We start from the raw sequence: 21870 nt of genomic DNA, 5'->3' as shown, positions 1-21870 counted from the left end.
AAAACTTAAAAGACATATGGAAAACTTACAAAAAATCTGGACATTAGGGATTTCTTTCTGCTATTGCCACAAAACTATCTAGCAACATAACGGCCTCTGACAAAAGCCTGAGAAAAATCCCACTTCAAAGACACTAATTCACATTTGGATTTGATGGGAGTTTGATGTGAAAGAGCATGCAGCTTAAGACCTGAAGCACGGACACAAAAAGAAATAAGATTTAAAGTTTGGCTGGAGCAGCAGAACTCCTCAAGGCTGGAGCTGTGCCACAGGAGGATGGCAGGTGGATGAGCATGTAAAGCTCACAGTCATGATAAAAACTTTGTTCTGCTTTAAGAAATGATTAGACTTTCTAAAACAGGCAGCACACCAGTGCTGGACCAGCAACATCATCGTCAGATTTTTCTTTTACAGCATTGCTTGTGCCAATTGATGCCATGAAAGCAGCACTGATTTAATTGGCCAGAATTATGCAAATGATTAATTCTAATATTGGTCTGAATGGGGTCAGAGGTCTGGCAGAGGGAGGTAAGGACTGACCCTGATCCTTGGGATAAATGATCCTGTCCATTACTTGACACAGGCAAAACAAGTGCCAGCTCTCACCTTCAACATTGATGCTGACACTCAAAGCTAACCTGAAAAGCTAACCAACAGGATTTGCGCAGAAGTTTCCATTTATACATTAGAGTAAAATGCTGTCGGTATGTCAGCCCTGCATGGTGACCTGCTCCGTCCCCAGCATCACCACTGGTTTCACACAGGCCAAACTATTCTCGCTGAGAAAGGCTAACGTGGAGAGACGGGCTCAGAGGGCAGTTTCCCTCCCTAAGGCTTGCCCAGGGCCCAACGCAGCATACATACATGAACAACAAATATATGCTATTTTGAACAGCTTATAAATTTTAATTTATCTCTGTCTAGTGATAAAAATAAGGTTTACACTCCAATAGGCCAGAGATGGATCTGAAGGATTTATCCAAAGCTTACTGTACCAAAGCATCATCAGAAAAAGCTGCTGCTGGTGCTATTTGAGCCCTATACTGCTGGGAAATTCAATCAAAACTTTGATTCTCATTCCAAGGAAATCAATGGTATGCCAGAGAAAATCATATAGAGCTGTTGCGAACAGAAAAAGAAAAAAAAATTGGACTATCTGCATTGACAAAGAAAGTTCTGTTAAAACTTGAAGTATACTGCTTCCCAGAAAATGGGCTGAAACTTTTACTCAATTGAACTAGAATGGGAAATAACTTCAGGAAACAAGTATCAAATTATAGAGAGAGGCTAAACCAAGTTCAGAGTTTTGTTAAGAAAATGAAGGCAAAGATCCAGACCTTGGTATAGCAGAAACACAGAAACAATTTAAGACTTCAGAAAATGACTGGGTTGAAAAAAATCAAGAATTATCTTGGTAGGGCCGGAAGCTTGCCCAGAAAATTACTTTGTCAATATCTACTTTACACCTCTGTAACACAAGAAACACTGATGAAGACAAGCAAGACCACTAAGATCCATAGTTTAAAAACAGCACATGGAGAGTAAAGAATTTCACAACTTAAATAAATATTGACTAAAAACAGGAGAGAAAATTAATTTTTAAAATGCTCATAATTAAATGTTACCTTCATATAAAAACAATACTTAAACTTCCAATGGTATAGTGCCTTTAATATGATTTCTGTATATCGATCGCCTAGATAGTCCGATGTATTTTGCAGTCTGGCCTGGTGAATCTATCCTCTCTCAGTTATTCTGAAAGCTGCCTCTGGAACACAGTGAGCTGGGCTGTGATTAGAAAAGGGACATTACACCATACACAGCAACGAATAACACTGAGCAGTTTATTCCAACCCCTTCAGTAAATTGGACAGAACAAAGCCAAAAGAGAGGACACCCCATAGAAGAGGTGTGGGGGCATATGTGTTGCTAGTTTTTTGTTTGGTTTGGTTGGTTGGGGTTTTTCTTAGCCTAAAAGTGTCAGCTCCTCTACTGTCTAGAATTACATCTGGAGATTCTCCAGTACTATGTATTGCCCTTGAAAGAAAAGGGTTCCCACTATAATGTAATAGCATTGCAATACACAGAAAATTACTTTTATCTTAGCACTCTAACCCAACGATCAGCTGAAAACAGGTAACTATACAGGAGTGAAAAAGCAATTTAGGGCAATATAACTAGGAAGTGAGGTTAGAGTTTAGTCCAACAGTCACGTCAATCTGTGTTCCATCTAGAAAGTTCTTGCAATAAAAGATGCTACACCAGGCTTTAATTCATATAGCACATCCTCTTCCAAAGGCAGCACGCCATTCCACCGTAAGCCGGGAGTACTGCACAGAGCACCTCGCGGTTCCACAGGGGGCATCAAGCAGCAGGCACAGGGTACCTGTCCCTCAAGCATGACCCCTCCTGCTCGCTGCCAGCAGCAGGCTCTGGCAGGGATCCCAGCACCTCATGCCCTGCAACACACCCCCGAGGGCAGGCCCTACAGGCCCCAGGGCAGGCCCCACAGGATGCAGGACAGGCTCCAGGCAGGCTACAAGCAGGCCTCGCAGGCCCCAGGGCAGGCTCTGCAGGCCCCAGGGGAGGCTCCGGGCAGGCCCCAGCCAGCCCCCGCAGCCCAGGGCAGGCTGCGGGCAGGCCCTGCAGGCCTCGCAAGCCCCAGGCAGGCCCCACAGGCCCCAGGGCAGGTCCCACAGGCCCCCCAGCCAGGCACCAAGGCAGCCTTCTGCCTTTCCCCGCGACGAGGGTGACACGTGCCAAGCCGCAAGCGCTTCTATTTTTAAAGGTTAATTTTCTTCCATAAAACATTCATTACGAGCGTGGCCCGATCCATACTTTCTACAACCGCTCCAGCATGCAGTGCTGCAAAGGCACAGCAGGCCATACCCTGGCGGGCTCCCAGGGGTGCCCGCAAGGCGGCGCCTCGCCCCCCGCCGGGCGGGGACACAGCGGGGCCGCTCCGCGCCGGGGCTGGCCGCTCACGCCGCTCCGCGGAGGGGCCGCCCGCACCCGCACCCGCTTTTTCAGCCGTTTCGGCCTGTGCCAGGGGCCGCGGGCGGCAGCGGCGGGACGGGGCGGCGGGTGGCAGCTCTCCTGCGCCCCCTGGCGGGCCGCTCCCCCCTTTCCCCGGGCTCCCCCGCACGAAACAAGAAATACACTCCCGACGTTAACTGCTCTTCCTTCCATAAGCCCGCGAAGCGGTGACCAGCATTTAAGGCAAGACGTTATACCAGTTATTAAAAACCCCTAAACAAAGCAGCACTCTAAGGGTGAAATCTGCCCGCATAGAGGGCCAGCTTAAGGATCACGTAGCCGTAAATCCTACTTCAACCCCTGTTTGAAGAATTATAGTGGAGCCCGAGTAATGTAAAGGAGTCAACTGAACTTCGCTGACTAATTATTTGCAGAGCGTGCCCGTGATCCTAAGCTGTTTAGCAAAATATTAGTCAAGGTCCTGTGTTAGAGTGAATAACATCCTTTTGTTAAAGTTCTTTATCACGGACAACACGATGTGATACGTTACCTGTCATCAGCACCGAGTAACCCAAACACTCTGGGGAAAAAACCAAGCCCAACACAATGAGAAATACATGGGATCTTACAAGTGAACGATTAATCAACTGAATCATTTGGTAACGAAGGATTTTCAGTGCAGTACTTAGAAATGATTTCTTCTTAAGCCACAGATGTGAGAATATCCCTGACCAAAACCGTGGGGGCACACCCCCCATAGGTTCCCAGTTGGATTTTCTATTGGTATGAATTAACCCAGTAACAGCCGGGGATGTGACGTGTTGAACCAAGTCACACCCCAGACACCTCATTTTGGCACGTTCTCAAGCCCAGTTCCATCCCGTACGCAGAGCCTGGAAGGAACAGCAGCGCCGGCACAAGTTCACTAGAGCATGCCATCCTCATTGCTGTCCAACCCCTGCTCTGCACTGTTCTTTGTCCCTGAAACGCTGCAGTGGAACAAAAAAAATATATTTTTATACATATTTTGAAGCAGTATAAACATTACTAATCCATGGGCGCCTTGGTTTCTGTAGGATTGACTTTAGATTGCCCTTTTGAAGAGCTCATACAGTTCCAAGGCAACTGACTGAACCGGCTTCAGCAGAGCCCACGTTACCGGAGCAGCTGAGGAATCCCAGCCTTATTTTAACTGGTTTGTATCTTGGAGGAAGGAAGGGAACTGCTAATTAATTAAGATTGGTCATCAAGTTGAGCTGCCAGATAATAAGCTATCTTCAAAATTCAGGGCATAAGCGTACACTAGTCATTTTAGTTCAAGTTTTGTTCTGTAGGGTGAGGTTAATGCAAAAACGGCTGCACCTGCAAAACAAACGGCAAGCGCCAGAGCACTGCTGTTCACCCAGAGAATGGTCCCACTGCTAACTCACGGAAGATGCATTCTTAGCGGTCTTCTGCCAGCTGGTACCCCTTGCCTAGCCAGGCCTAACCCAAACTTGTCTTCAGTATTTGCAGAGGAGCATACATTGCAGAACAAAATCCAGACAAATAAATAAAAAAGCCACGAGTGTTTCTCCACCTTGGGTATCAGCTTGTTTGGAGGCAGGCAACTCATTTGTGGAAATATTTTTAAGATATCTTCTCCGACATCAGGTACCGAGAAGACTACCTAAAAGCTGAAAAAAAATTTTCAAGTTTTGAAATCACGGCCAAGGCTAAAGGTCACAGTACATGTTTCCGCTGTGGATGGGCTCGTGCTGACCCAGAGCTGCCACACACTCACACTGGTGCTCTCCAAAGACACTTTTGGTGGAGGGCAGCAAATGTACCAGCCCCTGATGAATCACTGTTTGGGACATATATCCACTGGCCGTCATCCCAAATGTGGCATTAATGCCTAGCATGCCAGACAGAACATGGAAATTAATGTGAAAAATTTGGGGGATACCTAGGACAAAGCAACAAACCTATTTGGCCACATTTAATAGATTACAATCTTCAAAGGCACAACCAACACTAAGTAATCCTCTATCATCATAATTTTTTTTTAACTTGCCTAGTAGCATTCTGCTTATCTAATTAGGAGTTACTCTTGCTATGTCATTTGAGTATGTCCTCACATTTACCTAAACCTGTTGCTGTACATGATTAAATTGCAGCGTGACCCACGTCTAACACCAGCAGCAGCTCAGATATTTACACGTTACACACATTTAATACTTCCATGAAACAGCAACACGAATACAAATTCTTCGGGACTCCACATTTATCATGGAGATGACCCATGGCTACTGCCAGCTCTCAGCTTCAGTAAGATTACAGTCAGGAGCCTGCCAAAAAAAGCAGCAAGTTTTAATACATATACCGGAGTAGGTATTTGCATCTCAAGCTGCCTGCTCATACTGAGGAGCAGGCTGTTTTGTACTCCTTGGAGAAAAAAAAAAAAAAAAACCAAACACATTTGCCCTGAATAAAGTCACAGAGAAAACTGCAAAAAGTCTTTTTTCTACTGGTTTGGTTTTTTGTTTGTTTTTTTGTTTGTTTGCTTTTTTCCTTCCACTTCTCTGAAACACCTTACAATACCAGCCACAAAACAATTTCTTAGCAAGAGACCGAGGCTCTCCGGAGCCAAACTGTTTGTTCTGTGTCCATACGCTGCGAAACACGACAGGATCCCCATGCAAACCCAGGACTTCCAGTCGCTACTGCAATCAATGCCAGTAACACAATAAATCACTAACTTCTGCCTTTTAACTACAGACACTTGAGGTAGGTAAAAGGCCCAATGACTGACTTCCCTGCTGTTAGCCACCCAGTTGGCAACACAGGTTATTTTTTATTATATATTTTTTATATATTATTTATCTATTATAGTTTTTACTCACACAATGCTACTGTACTGCTCAGGCAGAGAATCGGAGCTGCAATTAAGTAAGAACCAGGTATAGGTGGTTCTACTGACCTTTGGTAGTACACAACTCAAAGTCTTGCACTGTTTGGGAAGATGACTTTTTGGTGGTGGTGGGGCATTCTGGGGTTTGGGTTTGTTTCTTTCCCTCTCTCTACAGATCTCTTTTCTAGATAGCCAAGGAGAAATCAGAAAGAAACATGAAGGAAAGTATGTCTTCAGTGCCTAAAACTGACGATGTAACAGGAAAAAAAGCCAGTAACTTCAGACAAAAACCTGTGTAACTCTTTAGATAGCCATGTTTGCTTTCTATGCTATCACAATCAGAGCAATCAGCCAGGAAAATAAATTATTTTTTTAAAAATGTGAAAAGACGGGGGAAATCAAAGGGAGAAAACAACTGCTTAAGTATCACCATTTCTCACCAGGACACATCATTTCAGTGTAAAGGTTTTTGAAGACTGAACACCCAGCAATACTGCAATATATCCACCTTACTCCAGTTTTTATATTAACAGAAACCTTTCTGTAGATAGAGACAAGATTAATCAATACATCAAACTATACAACTAAACAGATACAAAGTTCATACAGGTACCTGAAGATTGTTTAGTTTGGAATTAATAGATCCAATTTCCCACTTGTCCTGCAACCCGTGACAAGGCTCCTTTGTTTTTCTTCGAGGAGCAGGGAAGTAACCATAGCATGAATCTGAGTGGAAGACTTTAAACCTTCTAAGCCTTTGTTAACAACAAAATATCAAATTTACTTAACACACAAACCAACCCCAATAAACCAAAGGTGAGGGATGTGAAGTTTGTTTTACTTTTCATGACTTTGCCACTCTAGAACCAAGATGGATCTCTTAAAACAACAAGAAATAGTAGTACATCAAAACTTCAAATTCAATGCTAACTTAATTTTAAAAGGCTTCCCTGGAACTTTTCTTGCAGCTTTCTTGGTTTGCTTTTTTGCCATAAGCACTAGCTACCAATTTTATCCTGAGGCACACTTCTGAATTTCAGATGCCTTTGTCAGGTGTGCTGTCTCAGCCTCAGGCCCTCCTGGCAAAGGAAAACCTCCCTCTAAAAGCAAGCATTGCAACCCAGGCTTTCTCCAAATCCAGCTTCTAATCAGGATTTTACTAGACAAAGAATCAAAGAAACCTGGACTGCTCCATATCTCGGGCCTCCCTGTAATTCCAGCCACTTTGTCTACCTGTCACGGGCTCACCCCTTCCTTGCACCAAAGCAAGTCTTTTGACCATGCACTTTGCTTTTTGAGTTCACCTATGTCAGTGGAAATAGACTCAAAAAACCCAACGACACAATGATTGGGTTCCTGCTCGCTTACCGAACTGAAACAGCTCCATACGTGGTCAAAAACCAGCAAATGCCAGCAGAAGCAAGTATTCATAATTGAGGACAAGAGGGTGGCACTTCCAGCTTGCTTGGATATTGACTGCTAGATCACACTGAAATCAGAAGTCAGAAATAAAGTATGTTCCACCAAGATTTTTCGTTGTTTTTAAATCAATTAGGCCTGTAATTGCAATGAAACACATGAGATAATGCAACTTAAAAAGCAGTAGTTGATCTAACTGCAGTCCATCTTTGGTGTAATGTTACAAGCCTTATGTCGAAATTCACAGTTTATATATCTGAACCATATTTAGCAGAACAAGAGATTGCCACCCTGCAAGCCAGAACATGGAAATTACTTTAAAACAGAATTGAAAATGTGCTTCTATTTCCAGCTCATGTGTTATCAATCCTCTACAACAAATATTCACATAAATATTTGTGCGTGTATTTTCAGTTCGCAGTCCAGCCTACCTACGTTAGAGTCTCTACATTCAGAACTGAAGCATTTTCTACCTTTATCTCAGTTCATAACTCCAGGCACATTTTTCCAAGAAGCTGACAATCTTACAAGGTCTTTAAACAAGGAATAACAGAAATTCCAAAAACTCCCTTACTTGAGATACTTGGTTAAAACAATTAGAAGATAGTATCTGAGTCACAATAATATACATAATTTGAATTTATGCAGCTGAGACTATGGAGTTCTCAAAAATGCAGGAGGTCCAAGGTATTATAGATGCTTTATAACATTCTGTTTTTCTTCTCCAACAAATCTGAAAATACTGGGGTAGAAAAGGGAAGACCCCTAAGCAATCGGGAGAACAAACTAGTAACAGAGTTAAAGCTTTTCTCTTTGGATGGCCACACACACTCAGGGAGTTTATGTTATGCCCAGAGATTACAAGCACCCAATTAGAGCAGTCAAAACACCACTCAAAATGGAAAATCAAAAGAACAATGCACAAACGCAATGCACGTGAAATTTAACTTTTATTTTTCTGTTGATAAAACCCAAAGATCCCTCACAGCAGCAATAGATGCAGATGTCATCTGCAGAAATGATACCTCTTCTTAATCTGTTCACCAAGTGTGTAGGGACTCTATATTAGCACAGTACAGGCACTGCTCAGTAGTAACAGAGATCATGTTTCTTGGGATATTTTAATCCATCCTTTCCTTAATATTACAGGGGTTTTATAGTATTAAAGATGACTGTTAACGAGTTGTCTGTTGATTGGAATTTTTTTGTTGTTGCAATTTAAAAACTCTTAGATTCTACATGTACAATTTCTATGCCCAGATACACCTCCCCACAATTTGCAGTAGTTGACAAACTGTATCCAAATGCTACAATTCAGAATGAAAATGCTACTGCATTTAGCAGCTCTAGCTGCACTAGAGTTAAGTATTTCTGTAAAGTAACGAAACACACCTTTGTTCAGTAACAGAAGGGATATAGGTTTTAAAATGCACGTTTCTATCTTGTATCCATACCTTTCTTTTATATATATATATATTTATATATAGCTCTAAAACAAATCTTTACTATTTTACAATTAAATTAAAACACATCCACAATTGGTCTAACTAGTGATTTTGGTCTCAATACTTTATAAACATTAGTTGTTCCATAAAAATATACAATTCAACAACATGGTTGTATTAGTAACATGGGGCCTTCTGAGAGGCCTATGACACAATCAACCACACAATTCAGTGCTCATGTCATCTAACCAATAAATATTTATACTGTATTTCCAACCGATCAGTATCTTTAAAATCCAAATTTCTCTTTGCAGGCTTACCATGCTTACAAACATGCAGAAAGCAATCACATTTTTTTCTTCTCCAGTAGATCAACTGACAAAGCACAAACTACATGCTGTCACTTTTAGATCGCTAACCTTTTCCTTCCTTTCACATCCTCAATTATTTCACAATAGACCAGACTCCTCCATGTAGAAAGACCAGGGATTAGCCACATAGTAAGAACTGCACTTTTCAGATAAGTTTTAACTTTTAAGCTTCTACAAATCCAATTACTAAGTCAATTAAGATGCACCCATAGCTGCCATACAAGGGAACAGACAGCCAGTACACAACCAAGTTAATTCTAGATATATACCAAAAGGTGACCTTAAAAAAAAAAAAAAAACAACAAACCAAAAAAACCCACAACCCCCCCAAAAAAAAACCCAAACCTGAACTACATAACTACAATCTCAAACCTGGTAGATTCCAAGAGGTGGATCTCTGTCCAGAAATTTTCTTCAAAACAGCACACAAAAACCATCTCACCATCAACACCGCTTAAGACATCGATTGCTTATAGCTGGAGATTTCCTTATTCCCACCACAGCACCATCCCACATAAAGTTTTATAGCAAAGGTGATGTAGTACAACCAAGAATTCTCCAAGTCAGAAGCAATCAGTAATAAACTGGTAACGTGGCATATAAGCCTCAGAACATTGTACTCATAAAGGTAATAATAATTTAGGTATTAACTAGTCCAAGACCAATACAGTCAGTCTGTAAATAAGACTACAATAGAACATACTAAAAACACAAAAGAGGTATGACAATTAAGATGAGTATTTCTTTTAAACAGCAGAAAGTCAGGGAAACATCTGGAATTCTTTTGCACTGCATTAATATATCTTCTGTTTCTGAATATAAAAATACATCTAGACAGGCAATCTAGAACTGTGTACGCTATTAGATTTTTTTTCCCCTTAGCTGCTTCAAGATTAGTACAAAATAATGTAAGTTACAGGAATGATTGTTGCAAATTCGTATATGTTGGCTATTACAAAATCATTCTATGAGAACACCAACTGTAAATTATTTACAGGCGAGGTAATACAATTTCTAAAGTAACAAATTACAATTTAGGAGAAGTGTAAAAAATAATGTACTCGCCAAAACATTATAAAATCTGGTATCATTATCAGCTACACAGTAGATCACAATTAGGTTTTGTAGTTGATATACAACATATTCTTCAGAAAAGTGCCAAGATACTGCTACATAAGAATCTTTTTTCCAAAATCATTTAGCAAAAAAACCTGCAGATTCTATGTTAAGTAATGAAAAAAAAAAAAAAAGGCAGGGAAAAAGGGATGCCAATTGTACAAGTATGCGTTCTTAAATGCCTTTGAAAAGACTGCAAATTCACTTTCACGCTTAGAGGTCTGACATGAAAGAGACTTCTTAAAAAAATCAATAGAAATATCCATGCATACTTTTTCAGGGTATTGTAGGCCATTTTAAAAGTACACATTCCTCTTAAAACTGTGAAACACACAGAGACTGAAAACATTCTAAAACCAGCAGAACTGCCAAGGGTCCTTGGGATCAGTAGTACAAAATCCTGCTGTACACCAGTCACTACTGCTGCACCCCAGGGGTCTGTACTGGGGTCCATACAGTGCAACATACTCGTTAATATGAAGCGTGATGGGACAGAGCCCCTCAAGTGAGCCATTCAAAGGGACCCTGGCAGGCTAGAGAAATGGGCAAACGAGAATCTCAAAGTTCAGCGAAGGAAAGTGTAAAATCCTGCACCTGGGGAGCAGTAACACCATGCACCAGCACAGGCGGAGAGGCTGACCAGCCGCAAAGCAGCCTTGCAGAGAACCATCCCAAGCTCACTGCGAGTCACCGCGCGCCCTGGCAGCAAAGCAGCCCAGCACTCTTCTGATCTGCGTGAGGAAGAGCGCTGCCAGCAAATTGAGGGGGGCGACTCTTTCCCTCTGCTCAGATGCAACTGAAGTGCTGGGTCCAGTTTTGCACTCCCCAGTTCAATACAGACACGGGCATACCAGAGTGAGTCCAGTGAAGGGCCACCAAGGTGATGAAGTGATTGGAGCGTCTGACAGACAAGAAGCTGAGAACTGGGATTGTCTAGCCTGGAGATGAGAAGGCTCAGGGGTGATCTTACCAATGAGTATAAACGCCTGATAAGGAGGAGTAAAAAAGCCAGACTCTTCTCAGCAGCATCCAGTGACTGGACAAGAGGCAACGGACACCAATGGCAATACAAGAAACTCCATTTAAATGGAAGAATGGACCTTTGTAGCGTGAGGGAGATCAAAACACTAGGACTGGTTTCCCAGAGATCTTCTGGAGTCTCCATACTTGGAGCACTTAAAAACCCAGCCTGTCAGAGTCCTGAGCAACCTGCTCTAGCTAACTCTCCTCTGAGCAGGGGGGTTACACCAGACAATCTCCAGGAGTCCCTCCAATCTCCATCATTCTGTGATTCTATGAAAAGGACAGGGTCTTTTGTAGCCCAGGCATTGGATCAACTGAGTCACAAAGCAAACTATAAAATGTAAATGGAATATATTTTCTCTCTAAGTTATCACATACAATGTTAATTTTGCTGCCTGCGTTTGGCCGATCTCATTTTTTCAAATCTCGACTCCATTTCTTCCAGGACCTTTGGTGTGTATCGCACAACTAATTTAACCTTTCCTTGAGCTGCCTTCAGCAGTTCTACTGCTTTTTCGTGGTGTTCACCTTCGACACTCTGCAAAGTATAAACCATTAAGTACAGTATTAGAAAACAGATTTTTTCATTTTTTGTACAACTTCTGTAAAATCAAATATTGAAGCATTCTAGTTTCAAGACTGCACAAGGACAACATCACCCAAGTTCAGGATTTATTCTTCAGCAAATCAGTAAGACGTGATGATAAATTTTACTAATCAGTATTAAAAAACCAAAAAACAAACAGAACAAAAGGGTAGCACAAAAATTTTAGTTAGGTTTACGCTGAAAAATTAAATTGTTTACATACAGTAAGTGAAATCAGGATAACATTAGGCAGTTATGGAATCACACTTAAAAATCAACAACTTCAGCAGGTCACTTATTTAAAATTCAAGATTATTTTTCTTCTTTTGGCATATGTTTTTAATTCAGTAGTCACCCTCAATTTGTGTATTAAGTTGCCACATGACAACTGCGAGATAGCTGCCTTCTTGATGCTATCCTGTGTTACAAGGCAATACAGTGCATACTGGGTGCCTGCAGTATAGCAGCTAACGTGCAGTGTGTTGCCTGTCTCAGGGCTCCACACGTCTCTCAGTAAATGCAAGGTATTCAAGATTAAGAATAACCTAACCCAACTCTTTAAGAACAGAATGAAAACAGTTTCCCTAAAACAACTCTCAGAATTTATTAGGGTTATATTAATCTAGTTACCAATTTTAAGTAACAGTTCTGAACAACTGCACCCACATATATATTCCTGGACAGCACACATTTTATCAGAAAAACTTATTTCTCCCAAACTTATTAAACACAATGACGGGACTACCCCAAGCCTACCTCCCACTGATGCTATTAGAAGCTAGAAGGCAGGTGATGTACCTGTTGATTGGAGGGTTTCCCCGTTACTATAAAGTTACTTACAGAAAGAAAGACAACAATTAAAAAAAACCCAAATTATTTCTCTTCTATCAGACTTAGACAACACATAGATCTGAGTGTTTTCATTTTTGTTATTCAAGTGGATGTGTAGGTTGTTCTGTTTAAAAAGGCTAATAAAAGGTTTGTGAAGTTCTACGCTTATTATATCAAAACACCTAAAATTCTGGAGTACACCAATCTCCCAGCTGGAAAAAAAAACAAACTTGTTTTAAGGCACATTCACTGCAGTCTTGGCAGTGGCAATTTATTTTTAATTTCTTCATTATTAAATTAGAAATTACAATTACAAGAATATGCCTGTCATGTGTATTAAGACGACAGGATTCCATCTGTAAACATCAGCAGACAATTCCTCTGAGACCACGCTGGCATTCTCAACAGTATTTTATGCACTCACTTGCTGCACTCTTTCAATGGCTATATCTGTATTTATATACGTGTATGCACACATGCAGTCATTAGCTGCACCAACTGTCTGACGATCAGGCTCAGTTTTGGATAGAGTGGTGGTTTTGTTTTCTTTAAGGGGGTCTGTGGGTGAGGAAGGTCTCATCTAAAGAGAGTTCTATACCCATCCCTCACTGCTTCAAAGTAACAGGAAGGCCAAGCCAAGGACAGTTGCACCACTATGGTCATAATTTCTCTTATGTCTCCTAAAAAGTACATTTGGACTCCCAGGTAATAATCAGGAGCCAAGCATGTCAGAGATCTGGGCTAGCAGCGACTTCCCAGAGTACAGACACCTAGTAAGTCTCTATTCTTGTCAAAAAAACCCACTGGGGTTAAAAAGCATAGGATTTGGTTTGATGTTCGGTCTCAAAATAAAATTTGGTTTGCAGATATAATGCAGAACATTAAGCTAGCATACAGCTTCTCTAAAATAAAAGCAGGGGTTTGAGAGATATTTACATACATTTCACTGGCAGCTACCATAAGTCAAAGCCTGTCCACAGCCTCCTCTTTCCAGTCACTCTGTGTTTTATTTTGTATTTTAACTCTTCACAAGAGGATACTTATTAAAAATAAATATCCACAACGGCATTTTAGACATATGCTCCTTAAAATATTCTAAAAAGCCTCTATTTCTGAAGCTCCATGCACTTAAGTGGGAAGAAAAAAAACACCACAGAACTGAAGATAGCACCACCTTGTAGTTCCACCTTATTACAGCTTTCATAATACAGTAGCATTTTTGTTGGGATAATGAGAATCTGGTCAGTATAACTCAACATAGCATAACTACTTACCTTAGAAGGTGCAGAAAACTATTATTTAAAATCTGTATCATGAAACTTGGATGAAAGAGGAAGCCATAATGGCAGTTACTATTTCATACAACAATTCTTTGAGTCAATTTATAGAACCCCTCAGAATCTGAAATACTGACATAAGTAGTACAGTTCCCAGTTGAGACAGATCACCAAAGCATAATCCTAGAGCTCTCTACAGAAACCTACTCAGGTTGTTCTTGCAAGGTCAAAAAGAAACTACTTTGCCAAGATTAAAAATGACATCGAGCTTGTGCCCTGCATATTCCCTGTGTGCCCCCACGTGGAAACAAGTCGTTACTGCTACAGAAAGTGAAAACCAGTTCCTACCACTCCGTTTACAGAAAGCAGCTGGTCTCCACGTTTCAGGCCTCCATGTCTATCAGCTATACCGCCAGGGATAATTCGAGAGATATAGATTGGAGAATTTTGTTCTTTGCCTCCCATAATGTTGAATCCAAGACCTTCTTCGGTTTTGGGTAGTTCAACCACTCTGGGATGGGAATGACCTTCGCTAGCAGCAAATGCAGCTACGGTGGCCTGTAAGGAATAAGACATTCCTATTTATAAGAAATTAAATGCAGACCCCTTAACTAGAGACGGCGACCAGATTGAAAAAAAAGAATTTTTATCTCAAAGTACTTAATTGTTACGACAAACGAGATGAATTCCTTAGATACCAACACTAGCATGAAAAATTTAGGACTCCAAGAATAAAATTAAAATGGAAGAAACTTAAAAATAACAAGTCTTTTTTATACCTTTTAATAACCCATTAAGTTCATCCATTTTATCAGACATCTAGATAATAGCCTTCTGAATTTTAAATAATCTTCTGCTTCTAAGTTAACAAACTACTGTATTTTACAGCGGTTTGGGGTTTACCTTTGCTGTTGCATTAGCTCTAACTTCTGGGCTACTGCTGATATCCACAGTTTCGTATACGTGTTCGTACACCTTTAGAGACAAAACAGTTTAAGCATGGGGAGAACAGACATTTTTCTCCTTATACAACAAAATATCACGTACAACTCAAAAATGTGTAAATTAAAAAGTACACACCTCTAATAAGAAGTTACTCCCTGGTTCACTACAATGCATCAAGTGACAACCTACCTTACTATCAGGCAATACCACTCTTGGCATCTTTATCGCTCAGTTAATCCACACATATCCAGGTCTCAACCTAAATCTTCCCTCCTCCCACAGCATTCAGACCTCACCATGAATTTACAAATGCTTATAGCTAATCTCACACACCTGACTGGAGACACGGATGACTATCTTCTGTTGTTTGATTCAAGATCAAACTCTTCAATAAGGATGCATGCAAAATCACTTACGGACAACTCTTCAAAGCTCTCCTGACAATGCATCCCTCCCCACAAACCCCCAAATTTTCCTTCAACTGATGCAACTAATTGAATACCTTCAGAAAAAAAGAAGTTATTGAAAACACAGAGGCAATAAGAATACTAATGCTAAGGACATGTTTACACTGAGGGCTAACACATATCCTTACATCTACCTGTCAACCATTTGGACTTGCTACACAACAAACGCACCATCCTCAACAGGATGGAAATATTAAGATGACATCTGTATCTACAAACTGATCTTTTAAATTATTCCAGGTGTTATCATCAGTGGTAGCACTAACAGCAAGAGCAAAGCATATTCAATCACCTAAAAATCTCTGAAAGAGTAGCTGGACGGAACATGAGGTGGTGCAAGGCCCCACCTCAAGCTGACGCCAATACCGAGGCAAGTGGTACTTTGTCCATTCTTACACTCCAAGATGACAGCCTGCTAGCTGCTGGTAAAGACAGGCTCTCAAAATAACATCTAAGAAGTTATTTGTTCCTGAGCCATTATTTAACACACCTATTCTAGCTTAAATGATTTGCTTTTGAATTTTAAAAAAATAAGTTTTGTTCTATTAAACTTTGTAATCAGCTTTTAAAAAGAACAAAATCAGATTAATGCACTGAGCACAAAAATGAAAAGGTAAAACACTGGTTTTTAACTCAAGGTAACTGCTTATGTCAAGTTAACTTACCTCCCTTACAGCATTACAGAATTCACTTTGAAGGACCCTTTGCAATGCCTGTAGCTTTTGTGGCGGCACTTCTCCACTTCTCTGTAATTTTTCCAGCAACTCAATTGCTCTGCAGATGTCTACAGGAAAATAAAACACTAGTAATGAGTAATGCCTGAGGAAACCCGAAGTGTTTTTTAGTTTGGTTTTTTTTTTGTTGGTTTTTTAAATTTTTTTTTAAATTAACGGAGCAGTCTGTGTACATACTGGGTATACACCTTAAAACTATGTACTAGTTTCCTCTCTCCCATAAAACTACATATCTACAAAATGTTACATTAAACCACCATACTTTCAGACTATTAAGTCAACCACAGCAATGCAACCCTGTAAAATATCCGAAGGTATCACTTCCATATGCATACTGCAAAGACAATCTGATTTTTCCTTGAAGATTAAATCATATTGAACCATTTTGTTGATGTATATACTACTAACATTTCATATGCGTACTTCAAAATCTATCTACTGCATGGACAAAATTCTTTTTAAACAGCTAGAATATCATTAAATATGCTAACAAACCTTTTATGTTCAAAAAATTCGTTCAACAAGTAGACTTGTTGCTTCTCCTACAACAGCACTGAGAACTACCTGGCCCCAAACCTCTTTGTTCCAGTTCCTAGAAATTTGTTCCTAAGAATTCAAATTGTCCACGTTCTCATGAAAGTGGATGCTGCTTTGTGAAACTGAACTCCCTGTGAAGGATTTGGTTCCAGACCGGTACGACTCAAGACAGGCATCGAACGCTATGTGGCGTGGTCCTGGCAGCTCTACACGAGTAGCATATATTCATAGCTCTCACTTGTATTTCCAAAGTGTTATATTAGTGATCATTCTGAATCACGCAATTCCTTGAACAGAAGCAGAACAGTCTCTCAGAAAAGCACACAGAAAGGATTACCTTATCACAAAGGCAAAGAAGCAGTGATTAATATACTATATAAATAAGGCACAGATTATTTTAGAAAAGGATGAAGGCTAGGACATTGCTATATCACAAATGCATTACTTTTTTCTGTAATTAATTTTCAGGCAATCATTCTTCATGTGAATGCACGTCTACTCAATAGCATCACGTCAGCACAGAAAAAGTGCAATAGCCACAAACTCCTCCTAAAGACGAAGTCAAAAAAGAGATAATTTATGTAACCGAATGAGAAGACAAGGGGGTGCCTGTTCTGAAATTAATGTCAAGTGCACTGGCCAGAGATAACCCACAGTGATGTTCTGCCCACTTTCAATGTTCTTTCCATCTCCATGAGTTATGAAAAAATGCTTCTAAAGCTTTTAATTTCCTAGCACACATTTTATATTTCATTTAGCATATAAACTCATCAGTGAAATTAAAGAGATTCTAGATGTAATTGTTTTTTATGATGCAAAATCACCAGCTTTCTTAGTAATCCTTGTGTTCAGCAACAGCAGTACAAATTATCTTAATTTCATGAAGTCTCACACTTAACAGTTTGAAGTACAATGATCAACAAATGTCGACAGAAGCACTTCCAATCCTGCAACACTCCATAAATTCATGAGAAAGTCTAGTAAGTATATGAATTACAATACAGCTATCATTTAAATACTTGCAGATGTTTGCAGACAAATGACTACTTCATGCACATAAAAAGTACAGTTCCATGCAGCTGTTCTTGTGCCTGCAGCCCACGAACCATGAAGTGCGTGAACTTGTTATCTAACAGTTTGATCAGGACACTGCCAGAAATTTTAAAGGGCAACAGCAACCTACTGATCCAAAGAGTAGCTGCAGAAATAAACGCTCCAGAACTCCATTCGCTAATTTCTCGTCTTTTTCTGACTTTGTATTTCATCAATAAACTCGGTATATTTCCTACCTGGATCTCCTAACAGACAGAACTACATCACATTTTATACCCTAAGGAGAAATTGGCTGGTTTGGGAACCAGCTGTGTCTTTCATAAAGCACAGACCAGAAGCACACAATCCACTTGTCAAAAAGTGACTGGGATACACTGAACTGGATTCCTTTTAGATGAAACTAAAGCAGAAAATGCACTTTAATAAAAAAGGGCTTTCAGATCAAAGGACCAAATTGCTGCTGTAAAGTAAAAACCCAAAGCAGACAAGCACAGCATGAAAATTGGGTCCTCAGCATTCCACAGATCTCCTTTTACCACACTGCACCGCTTGCTCAGGCAGACACTGGCAAGGGATCCCACTACCAGGACACTTTTTTTCCCCAACAGTTGTTTTGTTTTGCCCTGTTGACAGGACCCCATTATACCAGTCCGAAAGTGAAATGAGCGTAACTTTTTCCTACTGAACTGCATTAGGCACGACCAGTCAAAAGCTGAAGATTCAATCTCTCCCAGCAATACTGCTCTGGAAAGGAACTAGTTTGGCTGGGAACAAGTGGCAAAACACACCTTTCGTTTTCAAGAAAAGATTGTTGACTGCCCTGTTGATGTAGTTTGCTTCCTCCCGAAGCACTGCTCAGCTGTATGTATTGATCAGCTGAAAGTTGATTGTTCCAGTAATGGATTTCAACAAGGATTGATGTAGAAATTACTCTAGAGGTAGATGATAAAAAAAACCCACACATAAAACTCATTGTAAAATTGAATCCATGCAACTAAAAAATCGATTTTGTTTTAACATTTTCATCCTTTTTATATCAGCCATCCGTTCTTCACAAATAATTTTTTGTGATCACAGGATGCTAGATCGAGGTTCTGACAAGAAAAAAAAAAGATACATTTAAACTAAAAGAATGTGGAGAAAAAGCCAGGAAGATGCCACCACTCCAAGCGTATGTGTGAACTAAACACAGAAAGAGGAAAAATGCAGCATCTTCATAGATGCTCATTATTAACCACCTCCGCCGCTTCTGTTCAAATAGTCTGGATTCCTAAGATGTATGTAGAGGTATCACACATCACTGCCAAACCATAAGAGTAAATTCAAAATATAAAATGTTGTTTCAGCCCTGCACTCCAGTGAATTTGGGTGGTGGTGTTTGCAATGCCGCTCGGAGGAGAGGACAGGGAGAATTTTCAATTGCCCTGATGGTAAGCATATGGTAAACGTTTAAAATCAGCTCGATTTCTACACTATTCTCTCTTTTCTTATGCTATATGCCAGCAACATTAGTGATGTTCACTTTCAAGTTGCTGCTGATTCATCATCGAGTTATCTGCAGTCAACCCCATACAATTAACAGATTATTTATTTCTGTAAATAAACCTCTTGCAAGTCTGTTATACTGTGTTCCCTTTTTCTTCTTTTATTAAAAAGACCAATATGCCAGGAAGACTAAATAGCTCCTTTGTTCCACTGATCCCTAAGTAACTCTGCAGATTTGTTTGTTTTCACGGACAGTGCATAGTGGCAGGGTAATGAAGTAGAGAAGGATGCTGCCCAAGGTTTAACTCCCGCAGACCTAACAAGAGCAACTAATCCACTGCCAAAGCAGCTGCCCTAATTAACAAGCTTCAGAACAGAGAGGGTAAATGAGCTGTGGAGTGGGAAGCAAAGTCCTTACGTAACTCACTATTTACAGGCCTTCTCTCACACATTACAAGTGGTTCACTTGTGGAATGGGAAGGAAGATTAAGCAAATAGAAAAACAGAGTTCTGTGGTAAGTAACATGATAGTACCAAGCACAATCAAGTGGGTGTATCTACAAAAAAGCATCTAGCACTGCGAGTAGAGGGAGTGGTCCCAACGAGACCCAGGGGAAAAACACTCCATTCATCCAATCGCCTACACTCCACTTAATTGCTTTCCCTTTCAAAAACAGGATTTCTCATTCTCTGTATTCTCATTTATATTCCATTTCCCAATCCCTATATTCCTAAATATGCACTAATAAACCAACCACTTGTAATGCTATACAAGCATGTGTTCACTGAGCTACTGCAGACATTGCACAGTTCTGAAGAACCACCCTGAAGGAAGTCTATCGTTGTTTCTTAAAAGCCCTGGATAAAAAGACACAAACATACTATAGTTAGGTTCTGTATTTTACCAGTTTCCCTACTAATTCCGGTTACACACTGCACCGCTATTAACAATACAAATTACTATCAAGTGGCAAATCGGGATGAAAACATAAACGCAAGAGACTAACGGAGTTGAGAAGAACCACGAAAAAGTGTATAGGGACCCGTGCATGTCAGTTGCCTGCTATAAAAACAAGAAAGTTATCACTGCTAAGACACAGCCTAACAGACAGGACTTGAACACAGCTAATTCTTAGCTTTCAGAGTAAGTTTCCCCAGGAGGAAAGAGAAACAAGGAGCTCTCGGGCCCAGCGGAGCTGGCAGAAGGCACAGCAGACCCATCTACAGGCGGCCTGGGGCGAGCGCGTCCCCAGAAACCCGGCCACACCCCGAAACGCGAGGAAACCCTTCGGGGGCTGCGCAAAGAGCCGAGGGAGCGAGTGCCACCCGCACACCGCAAGAACCAGCGGCGAAGGGAAACATCTTCAGAGCAGCCACCGCACGGCCGCTCCCCGGCCGCCCGGGGGGCGGAGGAGCCGCTCGGTGCCCCGCGGCGGGCCGGAGTAGTGCCGCCATGGCTGCCCGCTCTCCCTCCCGGCACGGCACGGCACGGCACTGCACAGCGCGGCACGGCGGCACTGGCCCAGGCCTCGGGCCGGGGCAAGGGGGCCGGGGAAGGCCGCCCGCAGGCCTCGGGCCAGGCCCCTAGAAGCGCGCCCCAGCACCGGGCCACGGCAGCGGCCCCGCGGCCCCACCTCGCCCGCAGCGGCCAGCGGCCAGCAACTCCCGTCCCTCAGCAGCCGCCGCCGCGCTCACCTCGCTCCAGCCGCACCGGCTCGCCCAACGCCGCCATCTTCTCCTCGCCGCGGCCCGACGGGAAGTGACGCAGCGCTGCCGGAAGGGCAGCCGCAGGGGGCGGGGCTGGCGCCGGCAGGGGGCGACATGGCGGATCTAGTGGGAGCCTGGCAGCCCCGGTCGCGACAGCGGCTTCGGTCGCGACAGCAGCCTGCGGCTTCCTTGGAGCCACGGCAGCGCCCACCTGGGGTGTGTCCAGGGGCAGGGGCAGCGCGGGGCGGCCGCAGGGCCCTGCAGAGGCCGGCACCGCCCGCCCGCCGGGGCTGCCCTGGGCGCCGGCCTGAGCTAGGGCTGGTTCGCTAGGGAATGCCCTCTTCTTTTATTTTTTTCTTCATCCTTTAACGTGACTAAGGATTCGTCACACGTTAAAAAAACCACACAGGGAACGCATCTCTGTCTGTGCACCCTGAGTGACCCTGGAGATGGAATATGTATAAAAAGGTTGTTCTGCCAGTGTGAAATGCAAAGCGTGTGCTTTACGTTTCTTTAGCATGGATTTAATCTATGTGTGGGGCTAATGTATTGCGTTTACCTTATGTATTAAATCGATGGAAGTTCAACATACTTTGTGAGTTCTTCCTGGAAAAGAGTAGGGGACTACTTCAGGACATGTATTCATATACTCATTTTTTTTCTAAGGGGTAACTCTCCATGTTTGCCTTTGATTTTGACTGCGTTTTGTATTTTTGCTTTGAAAGAGAATGGCTCTCAACAGGTCTCAAAGTGCCTGCTAATGTGACAGTGATGTACTCCCTCCTTTCTGTGATTCATTTTAGTGCCAGTTTCCCTCAGTTTGAAGGATGCTGCATGTGCATTTCAATGAAAAGGTCATACGAATGGAATTTTGCGGGTGAACAAAATTAAATCCTCACAGACTAGTTTCCAGCAAGAAAAAATGGTTTAGCAGCTGGAACTATAGAATGCTTCTGGAATAAAATCCAGATGTTTCTATCACTGCAGTGCAGGAACTCCCATTCT

General features: G+C 41.7%; 1 protein-coding gene across 1 annotated transcript; it reads right to left on the bottom strand.

The window, feature by feature from the left end:
- Positions 1 to 8219: 8219 nt before the first annotated feature.
- On the bottom strand, positions 8220 to 20953 carry LIN7C (lin-7 homolog C, crumbs cell polarity complex component). The gene is made up of 5 exons (XM_040608604.1): positions 20854 to 20953; positions 16015 to 16133; positions 14841 to 14912; positions 14286 to 14495; positions 8220 to 11781 (listed from the first exon to the last, which is right to left on the bottom strand). The coding sequence occupies exons 1-5, from the start codon at positions 20888 to 20890 to the stop codon at positions 11626 to 11628; spliced, it is 594 nt and encodes a 197-aa protein (XP_040464538.1). The 5' UTR covers positions 20891 to 20953; the 3' UTR covers positions 8220 to 11625.
- Between the last annotated feature and the right edge of the window lie 917 nt (positions 20954 to 21870).

This window comes from Falco naumanni, chromosome 10, assembly GCF_017639655.2.
Source record: "Falco naumanni isolate bFalNau1 chromosome 10, bFalNau1.pat, whole genome shotgun sequence".
Taxonomy (NCBI): Eukaryota; Metazoa; Chordata; class Aves; order Falconiformes; family Falconidae; genus Falco; species Falco naumanni.
This window is presented reverse-complemented; position numbering and strand designations above follow the sequence as displayed.